Source organism: Mustela nivalis (genome assembly GCF_964662115.1).
Source record: "Mustela nivalis genome assembly, chromosome: 13".
NCBI classification, from domain to species: domain Eukaryota; kingdom Metazoa; phylum Chordata; class Mammalia; order Carnivora; family Mustelidae; genus Mustela; species Mustela nivalis.
The window spans coordinates 66,872,246-66,890,683 of NC_139032.1; the positions used below are offsets into that span (position 1 = coordinate 66,872,246).

General features: G+C 37.3%; 2 protein-coding genes across 2 annotated transcripts in view; both read left to right on the forward strand.

Annotated features, from left to right (window-relative positions):
• The window catches only part of LOC309846327 (olfactory receptor 13D1-like), a gene marked incomplete at both ends in the record, with an annotated part of 32,263 nt that extends 24,020 nt beyond the window's left edge, over positions 1–8,243 (forward strand). The window contains 1 exon segment of the mRNA XM_082695195.1: positions 7,286–8,243. Within this exon segment, the coding sequence (XP_082551321.1) occupies positions 7,286–8,243 (958 nt within the window).
• Positions 8,244–17,102: 8,859 nt separating this feature from the next.
• On the forward strand, positions 17,103–18,041 carry LOC309846962 (olfactory receptor 13D1; the record flags this gene model as incomplete). Its single annotated transcript, XM_082696612.1, has 1 exon — positions 17,103–18,041. One exon carries the CDS (start codon positions 17,103–17,105, stop codon positions 18,039–18,041), a length of 939 nt encoding a protein of 312 aa, XP_082552738.1.
• Between the last annotated feature and the right edge of the window lie 397 nt (positions 18,042–18,438).

The window sequence follows — 18,438 nt, forward strand, 5'->3', positions numbered from 1 at the left end:
AAGTATTTATGTGACTTATTAATTTTCGATTGCATATACATTTATAGCATGATGTTTCTCCCTCTTCTTCACCACTACTAATAGTTGTGTGTGTGATTATGGAATACTCAACCTAGGTTTTACTTAGCGTTAGTTCTAAAAAGAAGAGTAAGAAGCCAACTCATTGAGGAGGAGCAAGAAATTGTCACAAGAAGTTAGTGAAACACTGAGGAAAAAAACAGCAGAGTGTTTTCCTTGCTTTGAAAACTGAAATCCTAATTAGCCATGCTATCTATTATAGATAAAGATGAAAATCCTGAAGATTTAATGGAGAACATTAGGACAAAGGTGAGAAGAGGTATTTCCAGAAAGGAAAGGGTGAATGGGAACTGGGAATAATGAATAATTTATTTTAGAAGTGTTGAACAAGACGAAGCAAAAATTAAGGAATTATTGGGCGAAGAAAATATCATGAATATACGTGAACATCATTTTAGATGTCACTTTCCATTATCATGGAAAACGAAAGAATATCACTGTAGGCATTTAAATTAACTACCAAGTGCTACGCATTCAATCTATGCCAGTGACTTTTAAAGATGTTACATTAATCCTCAAAACAACTCTAAAAATAGGTATCATCACCCCATTTTAAATGACACATCATGCTGTGAGATAATGTTTTGCACAAGATTTATAGATCCATTAAGCCAAAGATGCAAGACTGAAGTTTAGGTCCTCCAAGCCAAGTACTTCCCAATAAGACAGAGTGCTGCTCTTTAGCAGCTGCTAACGGGACACAGGAGAAAGACGACTGGGACATAGTAGGTTTCCAGAGACAGAGGGCTATGCACTGTACTATACAGACCTACAGATGTTAGTGCGTAAAGAAGATGAGCTGGATGAATTGATCCTAGCAGTGAGCCCAGTTCACTGGAGCTCCCAGCAACAAAGTGTTCTTTGTTTCCACACAGAAATGAAAATGAGAAAACCCGGGGTTAATTCCCAACACCGTATAAGAAATGAAAAGAAGCCTTGCTATCAGCAGCTTTGGGGCTGCTACTTATTTGGACAAGCACTGGAGATCTAGCACCAGGGATGTCTGATACCATGAAGAATATGTTGTTTCATAAACAGGAGGGGAAACCGGCTGAAGCAGGAGCAGGACACAATGGTACATTTGGTTTCCTTCTGAGGGGAATGAGGCACAGCCTGTTTCAAGAGGTTCCTCAGGTTAAAATCAGGAAGTCTGGGTGAGTTACTGTGTTTTACAAACTTCTACTCCTTTCTCTTGGTAAATGTAGGAAGAAGGGTGAATCCTTCAGGATCCCATTACTCATGCAGTTTGCTTTCCTTCTACAGCTGATCCCTGAAGATGAGCCTCAATTTAAGGACAGACCCTTTGGAGACAGATTGACAAAAAACAGCCAGAAAAGAAACTGAAATTTCTCCTCTTTGGTAGAAATAATGAAGCCGAGGTAATAGTTCTCATTAATATCCCACACACTCGTCATGTTGGGTCTCTCCTCTGCCTTATCTTTCTACTATGTGATATATTTGGGTCCCACATAAACTACATCCTATCTACACAGCCCACCTGGACATTCTAACTGGTGACCTCTAGAAACTTATTCCAAGTATTGGAACAGTTTCAGTGTCTCTGCTCAGGGTCCATATATTTGTGAAGTGATTGCTTGAAATCAAAACACTGTCTTAAGTCAAGTCTGTGTAACAAATCAATGAAAATTTCTCTCAAACATCCATTAACTATTCTTACCCTTTCTTGGGTTTTAATGAAAACTGAGGACAGAATTCCTTCAATTTTTGCCACAGTTTCCTTAAAAGGACTACTTTAAAATACTTCTGATTTTTTATTAAGTTATTTTAATTCCGGTGTAGTTAACATAGTGTTCTATTAGTTTCGGAGGTGCAAAATAGTGAGTCAACAATTCTCGACATTACTCAGTGCCCATGATAGTAAGTTTACTCTTTTATTCCCATCACCTATGTCACCTGCCCCTCCACCTACCTCCCTTCTGATGACCTAGTTAAGAGTTTATATCTTGGTTTTTCCCTTTTATTTTCCTTTGCTCATTTGTTTCATTGCTTAAATTCCACATATGAGTAAGATCATATGGTATTTGTCTTTCTCTGACTTATTTCACTTAGCACTATACTCTATAGCTCTATCCACGTTGTTGCAAATGGCAAGATTTCATTCTTTTTTGACTGAATAATACTCCATTGTGTTCTTTATCCATTCATCTATCAATGAACACTTGGGCTGCTTCCACAATTTGGCTATTGTAAATAATGTTGCAGTAAACATAGGAGGGCATGTACCCCTTTGAATTAGCATTTTTTTATTTTCGGGGGTAAATACCCAGTAGTGTGAATACTGGATTATAGGATAGTTCTATTTTTAACTTCTTGAGGAAGCTCTTACTCTTCTGCAGTGGCTGCACCAGTTTGCCTTCCTACCAACAGGAAATGAGGATTTATTCTCCCATCCTTGCCAACACTTCCTATTCTTGTATTTTTTATTTTAGCCATTCTGACTAGTATGAGGTAATATCTCATTGTGCTTTAGATTTGCATTTTCCTGCTGGTCAGTGATGCTGAGCATCTTTGCATGTGTCTGCTGGTCATCTGGATGTCTTCTCTGGAGAAATGTATGTTCATGTCTTCTCATTTTTAAATTGGATTATTTTTTGGTGTTGAGTTGTATAGGTTCTTCATATATTTTGGATACTAACTCTTTACTGATATGCCATTTCCAAATATCTTTTCCCAAAGGGAAAGCTGATTGCTTCCCTCGCTGTGGAGAAGCTTTTAATTTTGATGTAGTCCCAAATGTTCATTTTTGGTTTTATTTCCCTTGCCTCAAGAGACATAACCAGAAAAGTATTGCTACAGCTAATGTCACAGAAATTACTGACTGTTCCCTATTCTAGAATTTTTATGGTTTCCTGTCTCACATTTAGATTTTTAATCTATTTTGAGGTTATTTTCATGTATGGTATAAAAAAAAAAAAAGTGGTCCAGTTTCTTTTGCATGGAGCTGTCCAGTTTTCCCAACTGGACTTTGGTTAAGATTATTCCATTTGTTGAATTTCCCATTGCATATTCTTTCATGCTTTGTCAAAGACTGATTAACCATATATTTGTGGGTGCACTTTTGGGTTTTCTATTCTGTTCTATTGATCTATGTCATACTGTCTTGATGACTACAGCTTGTAATAAAAATAAACAACCTGAAGTCTGGAAATATGATGCCTCCGGCTTTGCTTTTTTTTTTTTTTTTTTTTCAGTGTTGCTTTGGTTATTCAGGGTCTTTTGTATTCCATACAAATTTTAGGATTGCTTGTTCTAGCTCTTTGAAAAATGTTGTTGGTATTTTGATAAGGATTGCATTAAATGTGTAGATAGCTTTGCATAGTGTAGACTTTTTAACAATGTTTGTTCTTCCAATTCATGAGCATAGAAAGTCTTCCCATTTCTTTGTGTCATCTTCAATTTCTTTCATCAGTGTTTCACAGTTTTCAGAATACAGGTCCTTCATTTCTTTGGTTAAGTTTATTCCTAGGTACTTTGTTATTTTTTGGTGGAATTATAAATAGGATTGTTTTCTTAATATCTCTTTCTGGTACTTCATTATTAGTGTATAGAAATGCAACAGATTCATGTATATTGATTTTGTATCCTGTGACTTTATTGAATTCGTTTATCAATTCTAGTAGTTTTTGGTAAAGTCTTTAGGGTTTTCTGTATATGTATCATGTCATCTGCAAAAAGTGAAAGTTTCATTCCCCTCTACCAATTTGGATGCCTTTTATTTTTTGTTGTCTAATAGCCTTGACTAGGACTTCCAATACTGTGTTGAATAGAAGTGATGAGAGTGGACATTCTTGTCTTGTTCCTGACCTTGGGGGGAAAGTTCTCAATATTTCCCCATTAAGGATGATGTTAGCTGTGGGATTTTCATCAGTAGCCTTTATTATGTTGAGATATGTTCCCTCTGCACCTACTTAGTTCAGGGTTTTTATCATGAATGGATCTTTACTTTGTTAAATGCTTTTCCTATATCTGCTGAAATGATCATGTGGTTTTTGTCCTTTCTTGTATTGATGTGATGACATTGATTGTTTTGTGAATATTGAAACACCCTTGCATCCTGGAAATAAATTCCACTTGATTGTGGTGAATGATTTTTTAAATGTATTCTTGGATTCAGTTTGCTAGTATATTGTTGAAGATATTTAAAATACTTCTGACTTTCACAGTCATAAAATATATATTCTCCATGTCTTGAAAATTTGGACAATGAGGGAAAATTGGGGGAAATGAAGAAAAATAAAAAATATTAATAATGCTTCCAAATGCATTTCAGAGAAAACTAGTTAATATTTTGCTGTGGCTCTTTTTCAGCCACATATATACAAATTGTAATCATTTATATCGCTATGAAACTTCCCTTTTTTTTTTTAACCCATTTATTTGACAGACAGAGATCACAAGTAGGCAGAGAGGCAGGCAGAGAGAGAGAGGGGAGGAAGCAGGCTCCCCGCCGAACAGAGAGCCCGACGCAGGGCTCGATCCCAGAACCCCAGGACCATGACCTGAGCCGAAGGCAGAGGCCTTAACCCACTGAGCCACCCAGGCACCCCGAAACTTCCCATTTCAATGTAACATTATACCATGAGTATTTTCCTTTCCCTTTACTCCTCTCCAAAATTACAATTTTTATTGGCTGTATAACACATGAAGGTATGTCATCTCACAAATATAGAATGACCCACGATCAACACAAACCAGATTTCAGCAACCTAAAAGAAAAAAAAAATTGCTGCAACTGTTCAAATACTGATCAAACTTGAAACATGGAAGGACGTGCAAAAAATATCAATAAATAAATATTATTTATTTCTCTTACTATTTCTACTTGGTAGATTATTCAGGAAAAAAAAGTTAAATAATAGTAATAGTGCTGGGCACCTGGGTGGCTCAGTGGGTTAAGCCTCTGCCTTCAGCTCAGGTCATGATCTCAGGCTCCTGGGATGGAGCCCCACATCTGGCACTCTGCTCAGCAGGGAGCCTTCTTCCCCGCCCCCCTGCCCCTGCCTGCCCCTCGGCCTACTTGTGATCTCTCTGTCAAATAAATAAATAAAATCTTTAAAAAATAATACTAATAATAGCGCTAATATCAATCTTTGATGATGTTTACAAATACACTCCAGAGTTTCGTCATTTTGAATTATGTGGCCCAATGATTTGATAGAGATGATCTTTACTATATTAATTATGTATCATCCCATATCTAGATTTCTAAGGGATTTTACTATAAATGAGTATATTTTATCAAATGCTTTCTGGCATCTTATAAGATGAGCATGTGTTTTGGTTTTTTGTCTATTTGTTTAGTGTATGATATTGATAGACTTTCAAATATTAATTTGGACTTTCATTAATTCACAAAATAAATTATAGCACTTTAGTATACAGTTTGGATGTATTTTATGATTCTTATACATATGCATGAGTAATATTGATCACAGTTTTCTTCTATCCTTGACAATTTGAAATAAATAACAGGCTATTTTAGCTTAATAAAATGGCTTTATAAAACTTTCTATATTTTTTCCACATTGAAACATGTCATATAGCACAGACACTGTTTCTTGAAAAAAGAAACAATTTTTAACAATTTTAAACAATATTTTAAGTTTAGGATAAGCTTAAAATAACTCTCATAAACATTCTACATCCAGCTCCATTTTGAAAAATAAGTTTTCATGATGGGATCTCTATTATCTACATATGTAAAGCAGGGCTTGAGCGGTATAGATGAATAAACAAAGGATTCTATGAGAGACATGAAGTACAGAGTGCTGTGAGGGACAGAAAGTGTTTATAAGGGACATCCTCCTCACAAGAGGGGTTGAGATTGTTTTCCTAGAAAATGTGGTGTCTAAGTTAGGAGAGGTCCTTCTAGCTTAAGAAAGCAACATGTACAAATACATATGGAAAAAGGGTGCTTGGGTGGCTCCGTCGGTTAAGCATCTGCCTTCAGCTCAGGTCATGATCCCAGGGTCCTAGGATTGAGTCCCTAGTTGGGATTCCTGCTCAGTGGGGAGCCTGCTTCTCCCTCTTCCTCTACCCCCCACCCTGCTCATGCTATCCCTCATGTGCTCTCTCTCAAATAAATCAACTCTTTAAATTTAAAAAAAATGCATAAGGAAGAGTATAGTGTTATGGAGAGACTCAAAGAAATAGCATGGCCTCTGCAGGACATTTAGGGTGTTAGTGGTACCTCCAAACTTCTACAGTAGAAGAATCAAGGGGTAACAATGTGGTTAGTTGAGGAGCTGGAGGACTTTTCTTAAAATTGTTTTACACAGGAAGCACACTGTTTTACATGGATTATATTTTCCTATTAAGATGTTTTTTGTGCTGTTGCTGATGAAGATCATGAGGAAACAAAACCTCCCTTGATACTACCAAAGGAGAAGAAATGGCAAAAGTGAAAGCAAAGGTAACTGAAGTTGAATAGGCCCACATGACAGGCTGCTTTGGTGTTTCTGGTAAACTTATTGTTTCAATTTTCTCTTGTTTTGACCTAAATTCTGAGAAGTGGCTTCCCTCATCTGGGATTATTTTAGAACAGAGAAAGTCACACCTCCTTCATCTTTGTGTGTATATGTCTGTATTACATGTGTACTTATTTAATACTACTTTGTTATATGATTATATATTATATATATATGCCATGGTGGAACCATCTACTGATGTAGGTGCCTAACGGATTTTACCTAAGTTGATTCCAATGACAACTTGACAAATAATTACTGCTTTTTCCAAGTCAGCTATGAGCTGAGACTCTGAAAAAATAAACAGTTTACTAAAGTTATATCCAGGTTAAATGACAGGTGCTTGATCTACATAATCTTTTAAATGGAGACCAGTTTCATCAGGAAACACCTTTAATTTAAAATTCTCCATTAATAATGGCATCCCCAATATCTACATTTGAAAGCAGTTTGCCTTAAATTTTATTTGGCACTTCCCAGTAGGACTCTTGGAGTATTAATAGCCTTGACACTGTTTCTGTTAGGCCTCAGATGTGTTGGATTTCTCCAAAGCCTTACTACCATCCATCGTCAATAAAATAAATACCATATCCCTCCTCCTTTGATTCCTAGGACTGTTTCAAGATGAATCAAATACAATATTGGAAGAGAAGGTATACTAAAAATCTACATTATAAACTTAAATTTCCCTGATCTTGTCCTTTCCTAAACACTGAAAGTGAAATGGAACACATGAAGATGGGGAATTACTCGCCTGTGACTGAATTCATTCTGGTGGGACTTTCCAAATACCCAGAGCTCCAGTTTTTTCTTTTCATGCTCTGCCTCATCATGTATGTGATAATTCTGCTGGGAAACAGCCTCCTCATTACCATCAGCACACTGGATTCTCGCCTCCACACCCCCATGTACTTCTTCCTTGGGAACCTCTCATTCCTGGACATCTGTTATACATCATCATTCATTCCTCCAATGCTCATCATATTTAGGTCTGAGACAAAATCCATCTCCTTTATTGGCTGTGCTCTCCAGATGGTTATCTCCCTTGGGTTGGGCTGCACTGAGTGTGTCCTCTTGGCTGTGATGGCCTATGATCGGTATGTGGCCATCTGCAACCCACTGAGGTACCCCATCATCATGAACAAAGTACTTTATGTGCATATGGCTGCATGGTCATGGATCATAGGCCATCTGACCTCCCTATTGCAAACAGTCATGACAATGATAATGCCGTTCTGTGGGAATAATGTCATCGACCATCTTACCTGTGAGTTACTGGCCGTTCTCAAACTCATCTGCTCAGATATCACCACCAATGTGATAATCATGACAATGATAAGTATTGTTATATTGGTGATTCCCCTATTGTTAATTTTCATCTCCTATGTTTTTATCCTCTCTTCCATCCTGAGAATTAATTCTGCCGAGGGGAGAAAGAAAGCTTTTTCTACCTGTTCAGCCCACCTCGCTGTGGTTATCTTATTCTATGGTTCAGCCCTTTTTACATACATGAAGCCCAAGTCAAAGGACACGAACACTTCTGATGAGATTATTGGGCTATTTTATGGAGTGGTAGCCCCAATGTTAAACCCCATTATCTATAGTTTGAGGAATAAAGAAGTGAAAGAAGCCATGATAAAAGTTTTGAAGAGACACCAGCATTTATTGAAATCATAAAATGCTTAAAGACATGTGATATCCTAAATGGTGAAATGGACCTTGTCTTTCTTTTTAAATTCAATTAATTAACATAAAGGGGTGCCTGGGTAGCTCAGTGGGTTAAAGCCTCTGCCTTCGGCTCAGGTCATGATCCCAGGGTCCTGGGATTGAGCCCTGCATCAGGCTCTCTGCTCAGCAGGGAGCCTGCTTCCTCCTCTCTCTCTGCCTGCCTCTCTGCCTATTTGTGATCTCTGTTAAATTTAAAAAACCCAAAAACCATATAATGTATTATTGGTTTCAGAGGTAGAGGTCAGTGATTTATCAGTCTTATATAATACCCAGTTCTCATTACATCACATGCCTTCATTAATGTCCATCATGCACTTACCTCGTCCCCTCACCCCTCTAACCTCAGTAACCCTCAATTTGTTTCCCCTGATTAAGATTTTTTTATAGTTTGTCTCACTCACTTTGTCTTGTTTCATTTTCTCCTATTTTCCCTTATGATCCTGTTTTGTTTCTTAAATACCATATGATAATTGTCTTTCTCTGACTGATATTCACTTAGTATTATTCCCTCTAGCTCCATCCACGTCATTGCAAATGGCAAGATTTCATTTTTTTTAAGATTTTATTTATTTATTTGACAGAGAGAAATTACAAGTACACTGAGAGGCAGGCAGAGAGAGAGAGAAGGAAGCAGGCTCCCTGCTGAGCAGAGAGCCCGATGCGGGACTCGATCCCAGGACCCTGAGATCATGACCTGAGCCGAAGGCAGCGGCTTAACCCACTGAGCCACCCAGGCGCCCCAAGATTTCATTTTTGATGGCTAAGTAGTGTGTGTGTGTGTGTGTGTGTGTGTGTGTGTGTGTGTGTGTGTGTATCTTCATTACCATTCATCTGTTGATGGACTTCAGGGCTCTTTCCATAGTTCGGCTATTGTGGACATTGCTGCTATAAATACTGGAGTGCAGGATCCCTTCAGGTCACTACATTTACTTTGGGGTAAATATCTAGCAGTGCAATTGCTGGGTTGTAGGGTAACTCTATTTTTAATTTTTTGAGGAACATCCACACTCTTTTCCAGAGTAGCTGCACCAGTTTGATTCTCACCAACAATGTAAGAGGGTTCCCCTTTATCCATATCTTCGTCGACATCTTTTGTTTCCTGACTTATTAATTTTATCCATCCTGACTGGTATGAGGTGGTATTTCACTGTGGTTCTGAACTCTATTTTCCTGATGCCAAAAGATGTTGAGCATTTTTTCATGTGTCTGTTGGCCGTTTGTATGTCTTCTTTGGAGAAATGTCTGTTCATGGCTTCTGCCCACTTCTTGAATGGATTCTTTATTCCTTAGGTGTTGAGTTTGTTAAGTTCTTAACAGATTTTAGATACTAGCCCTTTATTTAATATGTCATTTGCAAATATTTTCTCCCATTCTGTCAGTTGTCTTTTTTGGTTTCATTGACTATTTCCTTTACTGTGCAAAAGGTTTTTACCTTGATGAAGTCCTAATAGTTTATTTTTGCCTTTGCTTCCCTTGCTTTTGGAGACATGTTGAGAAAGAAGTTGCTACAGCCAAGGTCACAGAGGTTGCTACCTGTATCTTCTAGGGTTTTGATGGATTCTTGTCACACATTTAGGTCTTTAAGGCATTTTGAGTCTATTTTTGTGTGTGGTGTAAGCAAACAAAATGAAATAGGATTTTTACATTTGCCAAGCTGATCCTTAAATTCATGGAAGAGTAGAGAGCTAATAATAGCCAAAACTATGGTGTAGAAAAAGAAAAGCAGACTCACTATACCAGACATCAAGAATGATCATAAAGATAGTGTGGTACTGGTTCAGGTAAAAACAAGTCTATCAAAGGAACAAAGCAAAGAATCCAGAAATGCATTGAACTATGTATGGAAATTAATATATAACACAAATGAAGTGGTATTTTATATAAATTAGCATTATTAATCAGGATAAAATGGATGAACTATTAAACAAACCATGACTGGATATTGAACGTATTATACTGAAAAAATATTAAAACTCTACCCCACACTGTGCCCAAAATAAATTTGAGACAAATTTAAATATCTAAATTTAAAAAAACAAAATCCAAAACTATAAAACATCCAGAGAAAAATAAACCATATGCTCTATAGAGTTGAAATACAACTGATTGTTCCACTTTTAAAATTATGTGTTACATCCCCTTATTTCTTGGTATAATTATTCTAGATGAGCTAAAGTCTTCTAGCAGTAACTCTAAAGCCTTTTGTGGAGGTGCTGAAAGAAAATAAATGTAGGAAGAATTAAAATACTAAAACCTACTTTTACTGAAAAAGAATAGACAGTGAAGGATGCTGTTTCCACTCCTCCAACATTGTCATTACCTTCAAAAAGCCAAAAAGAAAAAAAAAAGTGGAAAATTGCCAAGAATTGAACAGGAAACAATTTCATTTCTACTTGTTTCATGTGCTCCCCCTCCCTTGTGTACTTATGTAAAAAGCTATGATATTCATTAAAAATGTCTAATAAAATAACATTTATTTATACATATTTATTTTAAATAGCAAGTTACAAAACAGGAAATGCATTGTGCTCTAAAGTTTTTAGTATATGTAGTACTTGCATAAAAGCAATCAAAATACCAAGTTACATCTGAAATTGTGGGTGACTTTCATTTTATCCATTAGGCTTTTCTTTATTTCCCAAATTTTCCACAATAAATAGGTATCATTTCTATAATCAGGGGAAAAAATGAACTCAAAGAAAGAAAACTGCTTTTGAATAAGTAACATACAATTTAGGTTTTTGGACATTATCTCAAATGTATCTTAAAGCTATTATCTTCAGCAAGGTTTAAGAGTTCAACTCTAAATCACTTCTGGGATTAGAGAGTCTCTTAGAAGAAAACAAAGGAGTATTTAAATTGGCTACCAGAGCCACTGGTGTGCCCTCTGGAATGTTTAGGGCCTAGAGGTTAGAGTACTTATGTGACAGCTTGACTTACTATTGATACAAATTTATAACATGAATCTCTATGGAGAATGAAAGCTTGGTTTTTGATCTGCCCCCTTACCACTACTAGAAGTCAACTGGAACTGTGGGATATTTGCCTGTGGGTTCTAGTAATATGACTATAGCTCTTGGAGAAGATAGTTAAGATTCTAGCGAATCTAAGTAGGAATAGCAGCAGTAACTTCTGTAGGCAGAAAAAGTTAGTGAATCACTGGAGAAAAGAAATGCTGAACAGAGGGATCCATGCCTGTGTCTAAAATGGCTTCTTTTTTTGAAGACTGTAGTCCCAATAAACTATGCTATCTATTGTGAATGGAGAATTTGAGGATCCTACGCTGATGCATAAATGAGGCAGACTTGAGCAGAGTTGGGAAGAGTCTTTTTCAGAAAGGAGAGAAGATAAGGCAGTTAGGAATTCTGAATCATTTATTTTACTTGAAAAGTTTTTAATAAAACAGTGAAAATCTGGGGAAAGAGGTATTGGTGGGCGAAGGAAATATCTTGGATAGTTATGAACATCACTTTAAATTAGTTGTTTTTCTTTACCATGGAAAATAATAAATAAATAATAAAGCCTGGGAGTTTATATTAAACTAATACATATTGTGCACTCCCACTGTACCAAGATCTTCCAACCACGTCATGTTAATTCTCACAATGATTCTACAAAATAAATACTGTCACCTCATTTTTACATCATGTTCATGTTAAGTGTGTTGCTTAGGATTTGTACAACTATTCAGCCACAGAGCCAAGACTGAACTCTAGGTCCCCTGACTCTAAGACAACTGTTCTTTTGATTCAAATACAACTTACTTGCATTAAGAACAAAAGTGTAAGAGGACTTGGAGCACAGTAGCCCTAGAAATTAGTATATAGCATATTCTAATCAATCCCAGAATTGACTCTACAGGTCAGACAGAAGCTTCTATAAGATAAGAACTTAAAGCTTCAGCTGTGCTACAAGCAACAAAGAATTGCATTTCGTAACCACACAGCAATGTTAGTAAAAACAAAAACAAAACAGAACAAAAAACTCAGGATAATTCTCAAGATCATACTGAAAAAGGAGAAGAGGACCTATTTCTAACTCATCCAGTATTGCTTATTATCCACACCTTTTGAAGCTAATTGGACAAGCATTTAGGATCTCCTGCCAGAGACGTTGTATTATATAGAACAAGAGTACTTTATAAACAGTTGGAAAAACTGGATATAGAATGCAATACTCAGTGCTAAAAATTTATTCTGAAGGAAATCTTCCATAGTGAGTGTGCTACACTCTGCTTCGAAAAGTTCCCTGGGTTAAAAACCGGAAGCATGGGTGAGTACCTGTGCTTTACAAACTACTACCCCTCTTCTGTTGGTAAACACGGGGAGAGGAGTGAATGCTTTGTAATCCACAGTCCTCAAGCAGAGTTTCCTTTCTTTTCATAGTTGAAGCCCAAAGGTGAAAGGACGGATCTAATGACCACGCATTTGGAAAGAGATGAACAAAACCTGGAGAACAAGAAACTGAATGCTACCCTTTATGGCAGAAAGAAAAAGCATAGGTAACAGAAATGCCTGATGTTTTCCCTCGCTCCTTCCTACCTACCAGGTATCTCTCTTTGTCTAGTGTACCACTAAGCTTGGTCACATTCTAAATGGTGAGTTCTAGAATCCTTTTGCAACACTTGAGTCAATATGTCTGCTGATGGTGGATGTATGTGTGAGACTGACTGAACTTGGAACATTAGTGACATTACATTAGTCTATGTAATATAAAGCAACATAAATCCCCTTCTCAATTTCCTGTCCATATCTTATTTCCTACTTGAGTTTTAAAGAAACTGCGGCAGAACCTCTGGATATCTTAGCCACTATCTCCTTCTAAGAAAAATTTGAAAATGTTATTTCTGATATTTATAACCATAAAATATAGGTTAAGTAAGAATTATTTGGAAAATATAAAGAACAGAGAGAAAATTATTAGTGCCCCAAATCCCATATTCCAGAAGAAACTACAATTAAAATTTTGGAGTAGTTTCTATACAACTATGTGTATATATGTGTGTGACCATTTATATTAGTTGTAACCATTTATAATATTTATATTAAGAACTTGTTTTTATTCATGTAATATCATGAGCCCTGTCCCTTATCTTTAATTCTTATCCAAGACTACAATTTGTACTGTTGATAATACATATGACATTATGTCTTCTCATGCATATACCATAACCATAACATGCCAGAATGTCAACATCCTAGAGGAAAAAAATGATGGCACCTATTAAAGCATGACTGAACTTGAAATATGATATTACATGCAATGTCATTTATTTTGTTTTTCTATTCTATTGTTGGATGGTTTAGGGGTAAATGTTAAGTAATAATAATAATACATCTTCAAATGACTTTTAGGGAAATAGTTTCAGCATCTCACCCTTTGAAATTATGTTGACCAACAGTTTGAGAGAGAATCTTTGCCATCTTAGTGATTTTTCCTCCTAGACTTAGACTACTAAGGGGTTTTATCAAGAATGAATTTTATGTTCTATTGTTGCTTATAGTTAGATGACTATTTTATTTTTATTACCTGTTTATTATATTAAACTGATAGATTTCCCAAGCATTAACTTAGAATTTCATGTATTAATAAAAATAAATGATATAGCTTTAGCTAAATGGTAAAATGATATCATTTTAGCTTGATATACTTATTATTCTTTGCAAATGTATTTATAAATGGGATTGATCATAGTTTTACTCTGACAGTTCTGGGTTGAATCTCTTTGTTCATCTCTTTCCAAATGCGTGGTCATTAGATCCGTCCTTTCACCTTTGGGCTTCAACTATGAAAAGAAAGGAAACTCTGCTTGAGGACTGTGGATTACGAAGCATTCACTCCTCTCCCCGTGTTTACCAACAGGCAATTTTAGTTTGATAAAATAATCTGCAAAGTGTTCCATAATTTTTTCACACTGGAACATGTTATAGAGCACATAAATTGTTTCTCTTTTTTAAGATTTATTTTATTTATTGAGAGAGAGAGAGAGAGAGAGCATGAGAGGGGAGAGATCAGAGGGAGGAGACTCCCCACTGAGCAGGGAGCCCAATGTGGGACTCGATCCCAGGACTCTAGGCTCATGACCTGAGCCGAAGGCAGTTGCTTAACCAACAGAGCCACCCAGGCACTCCAAATTATTTGTTTCTTAAAAGCATAAAAAAAAATTATGATAAGCATTCTGCATCTGGTGTCAATTTTGAAAGTCTAGTACTCACAGTGAGACTCCTATACACATCACAGTATTTGTGGCATAGTATGTGTTGAATAAATGAGTAAATGAAGAAAACCAGCAGAATGGAAAGCATAGGGATCTGTGACATCACACAGTAGGGACATCCTACTTAGATCAGGAGGTAAGAAATCTTTCCTAGAAAAGATAATATCTAAGTTGGGAAAAGCCCTTTCAGCTTAAAAACACAGCATTTACAAATGCATGAAGAAGAAAGAGTGTAGTATTTTCCAGGAAGTAGAAGAAATTCAGCATGGCCATTTCAGAGCTTTGAAGGTATCAGGAGTGACTTCGGTATTTCTACATAGAGGAATTTTAGGAGTGGCAGTGTGGTTGAAGGAGGGACTAGAGAACTGTGCATGAAGTCATCTTTATAGTAAGCATGTTGCTTCTCCTTAGGTTGTACTTCTCTGTTAGGAAGTCATTTATGGTGAGGCTACTGAAGATTACTGGGAAGCAAACCTACTGAATAATCCTTCCTCGACACCATCAGAGGGGAGAAATAGCCAAAGTGGGAGAAGAGAGCTGAGGGGATTAAACTAGGCTTCTTGTGATGGGTTGTTTTTACTTTCTCTTATTCACCTTGGATTGGATAATATCCTCCCTCATCTAGGACCTTTTCTGAACAGAAAGACAGCCATTCCTCCTTCATACCTTTCCCCTCAACAACTTTACCCTAGGATACAAGTTTTAAGTTGAATGTGTTTTCTATAATAGTAAAAACGGGCTCCTTTCCTCCTTCTCCTCCTTTACAACTAATGTCTTCAAACAAATTAAACCTTCAGCTTTAACTGGTTCCTTTGTGGAAATAAATCCATGTGCTAATGTGACCAGAAACAGGAATGAAGGTGCATGAAGAAATAAGTATTTGCTATGATCCAGCCTTTTAGAGTTCACTATCAAATTATGCACATCACAAATAAAACTGAGGGCACAGGGCAGCAAGAGGGAGCCGCGTGGGCTGGGGTTCCCATGCCTGAGGTCCTGAGGGGCCAAGGGACCTGGGGCCAAGAACACAGTGAAGGTGTGCGCTGGGAGGAGTGCAAGGTCAGGAAGAGAAGTGCAGGAGGGGAGAGAAGATCTGGACCTCCGCTTTATTAATAATAAACATTTACTATTTGTATAATGTTTAAAAAAAGAAAACAAATTGGGGCACCTGGGTGGCTCAGTCATTAAGTGTTTGTCTTCAGCTCAGGTCATGATTCCAGGGTCCTGGGATCGAGCCCCACATCAGTCTCCCTTCTCAGTGGGAAGCCTACTTCTCCCTCTGCCACTCTCCCTGCTTGTGTTCCCTCTGTCTGTTTCTCTGTCAAATAAATAAATAAAATATTTTTTAAAAATTACAGAAATTAGGGGCGCCTGGGTGGCTCAGTGGATTAAGCCTCTGCCGTCGGCTCAGGTCATGATCTCAGGTCCTGGGATCGAGCCCCCCATCGGGCTCTCTGCTCAGAGAGCCTGCTCCCCACCCCCACTCTCTGCCTACTTGTGATCTCTCTCTCTCTCTATCTCTATCTCTTTGTCAAATAAATAAATAAATAATTTCTAAAAAACAAATTAGGAAGAAAAGTAAGTGACTTATAGGAGGACAGATTCCAGGCCCTGATTCCTAGACTCCTTAAAATTCTGGATCAGATTATTTCTTAGATCAAGAAATGTTCATATTCTATTAATTATAGCCCCCCAATTCAATGGCTTTCCTAAAATTAAAAAAAAAAAAAAACTAAAGCGATTTTCTTCCTTCTGAGCCAAATAGACTTAAAAGTTACAATTCTATGAACATATAAGTACTTAATATTGTTATATTCTATTACATATTTTATTATAGTGCATTCCATTATATATGTATACTGTATTTTTTGAGAGAGAGAGCACATGAGCAGGGGAGAGAGGGAGAGAGAGAACCTCAAGCTCCTGGGTGTGGAGCGGGGCCCAAGCTCACCACCCTAAGATCATGACTTGAGCCAAAATCAAAAGCCAGATGCTTAAGCAACTGAGCCACCCAGCCAACCCTATATTGCATATAATTTTAGATGACATGTTATAACTACCTACTATGCATGTTACTTTTAGATGTTATCGAATTTAATTCTCACAACAAACTACCAAAGAGTTATAGCTTCCCTGCCCCTCCCCCTAATTTTATTAGCTGAGACTAGCAGCTGAGCCTCAAAAAAGTTAAGTAACTTAAAATAGTCATACTGAGGATAACTGTCATGGTACCAAAGATATATATTTCAAATTACATCCAGTTTTATTAGGATGCAGTTACATTTCAAAATATTTATTAATAGATTCTTAGGTAGCTACATTTGGAAGCAGTTTTTGCCTAAGTTTTATTAATTAGAGGCCTGAAACTTTCTAACACAATTCTCAGCTTTCACTGCTATGTGAGCCTCAGTAGTGTTGATCTCTCAGTTCCTGTTTCATCATTAATAAAATTAATGTAATATCCCTATCTTTGCTGATTCCAGAGGCTAAGAATAAAACAAAGTAATAGAAGTAAAAGTAATTTGATAAATCAATTTATTTCCTGAGTCCTATCCTTTTCTCAAGTGTTAAGGTAACATGGACACAGGAAGATGGGGAATTACTCAGCGGTCACTGAATTCTTTCTGGTGGGACTTTCCAAATACCCAGAGCTCCAGCTTTTTCTGTTCGTTCTCTGCCTCATCATGTATGCGATAATCCTCCTGGGAAACAGTCTCCTCATTGTCATCAGCACACTGGATTCTCGCCTCCACACCCCCATGTACTTCTTCCTTGGGAACCTCTCATTCCTGGACATCTGTTATACATCATTATCCATTCCTCCAATGCTCATCATATTTAGGTCCAAGACAAAATCCATCTCCTTCATTGGCTGTGCTCTGCAGATGGTTGCCTCCCTTGGGTTGGGCTCCACTGAGTGTGTCCTCCTGGCTGTGATGGCCTATGACCGGTATGTGGCCATCTGCAACCCACTGAGGTACCCCATCATCATGAACAGAGTGCTTTATGTGCACATGGCTGCTTGGTCCTGGATCATAGGCTGTATGAATTCCTTAGTGCAAACAGCCCTGACAATGGTGTTGCCTTTCTGTGGAAATAACATTATTGATCATCTTACCTGTGAGATCCTAGCCCTTCTTAAACTCATATGTTCAGATATTTCCATGAATGTGCTTATCATGACAGTGGCAAGTATTGTTTTACTGGTGATTCCTCTGCTGTTAATTTTCATTTCCTATATTTTTATCCTCTCTTCCATCCTGAGAATTAATTCTACTGAGGGGAGAAAGAAAGCTTTTTCTACCTGTTCAGCCCACCTGACTGTGGTTATCTTATTCTATGGTTCAGCTCTTTTTATGTACATGAAGCCCAAGTCAAAGGACACAAAAGCATCTGATGAAATCATTGGACTGTCTTATGGAGTGGTAACCCCAATGTTGAACCCCATCATCTACAGCTTGAGGAATAAGGAGGTGAAAGAGGCTGTGAAGAAAGTCCTGAGCAGATACTTGCATCTATGGAAAATATAAAAGGTATTAAAGCAAGTGATATCCTCAGTGTGAGACCAGATCAGATCTCTTATGTTCACAGATGAAGTTACTGAAGCTAGTGTTAAGAGAGCTTATCTGCTCATAAGTCTAAATACAGGACTTAAACTCTTTTCAAGACAGAATTCTCAAGTAAGCCTTCTGAATAGTCTCGTCTGCAGTTTCTAGTTGTATGCAGCTTTGCCATGAGGTCCCATGCAGAGCACAAGGCTTTTCCTCAAGATAAAGCTCTTCTCTCTCTCTCTCTCTCTTCCTTGTTTTTCTCTCTTCTCTTCCCCACTTCCTCCTCCTTCTTTTCCTTTCCCCTTCTCCATCTACTTTGTTTCTCCATCTTCCTTCTGTTTTCCTGGTCTCCTTTCTCAGTCAGTTTGAACTGAAC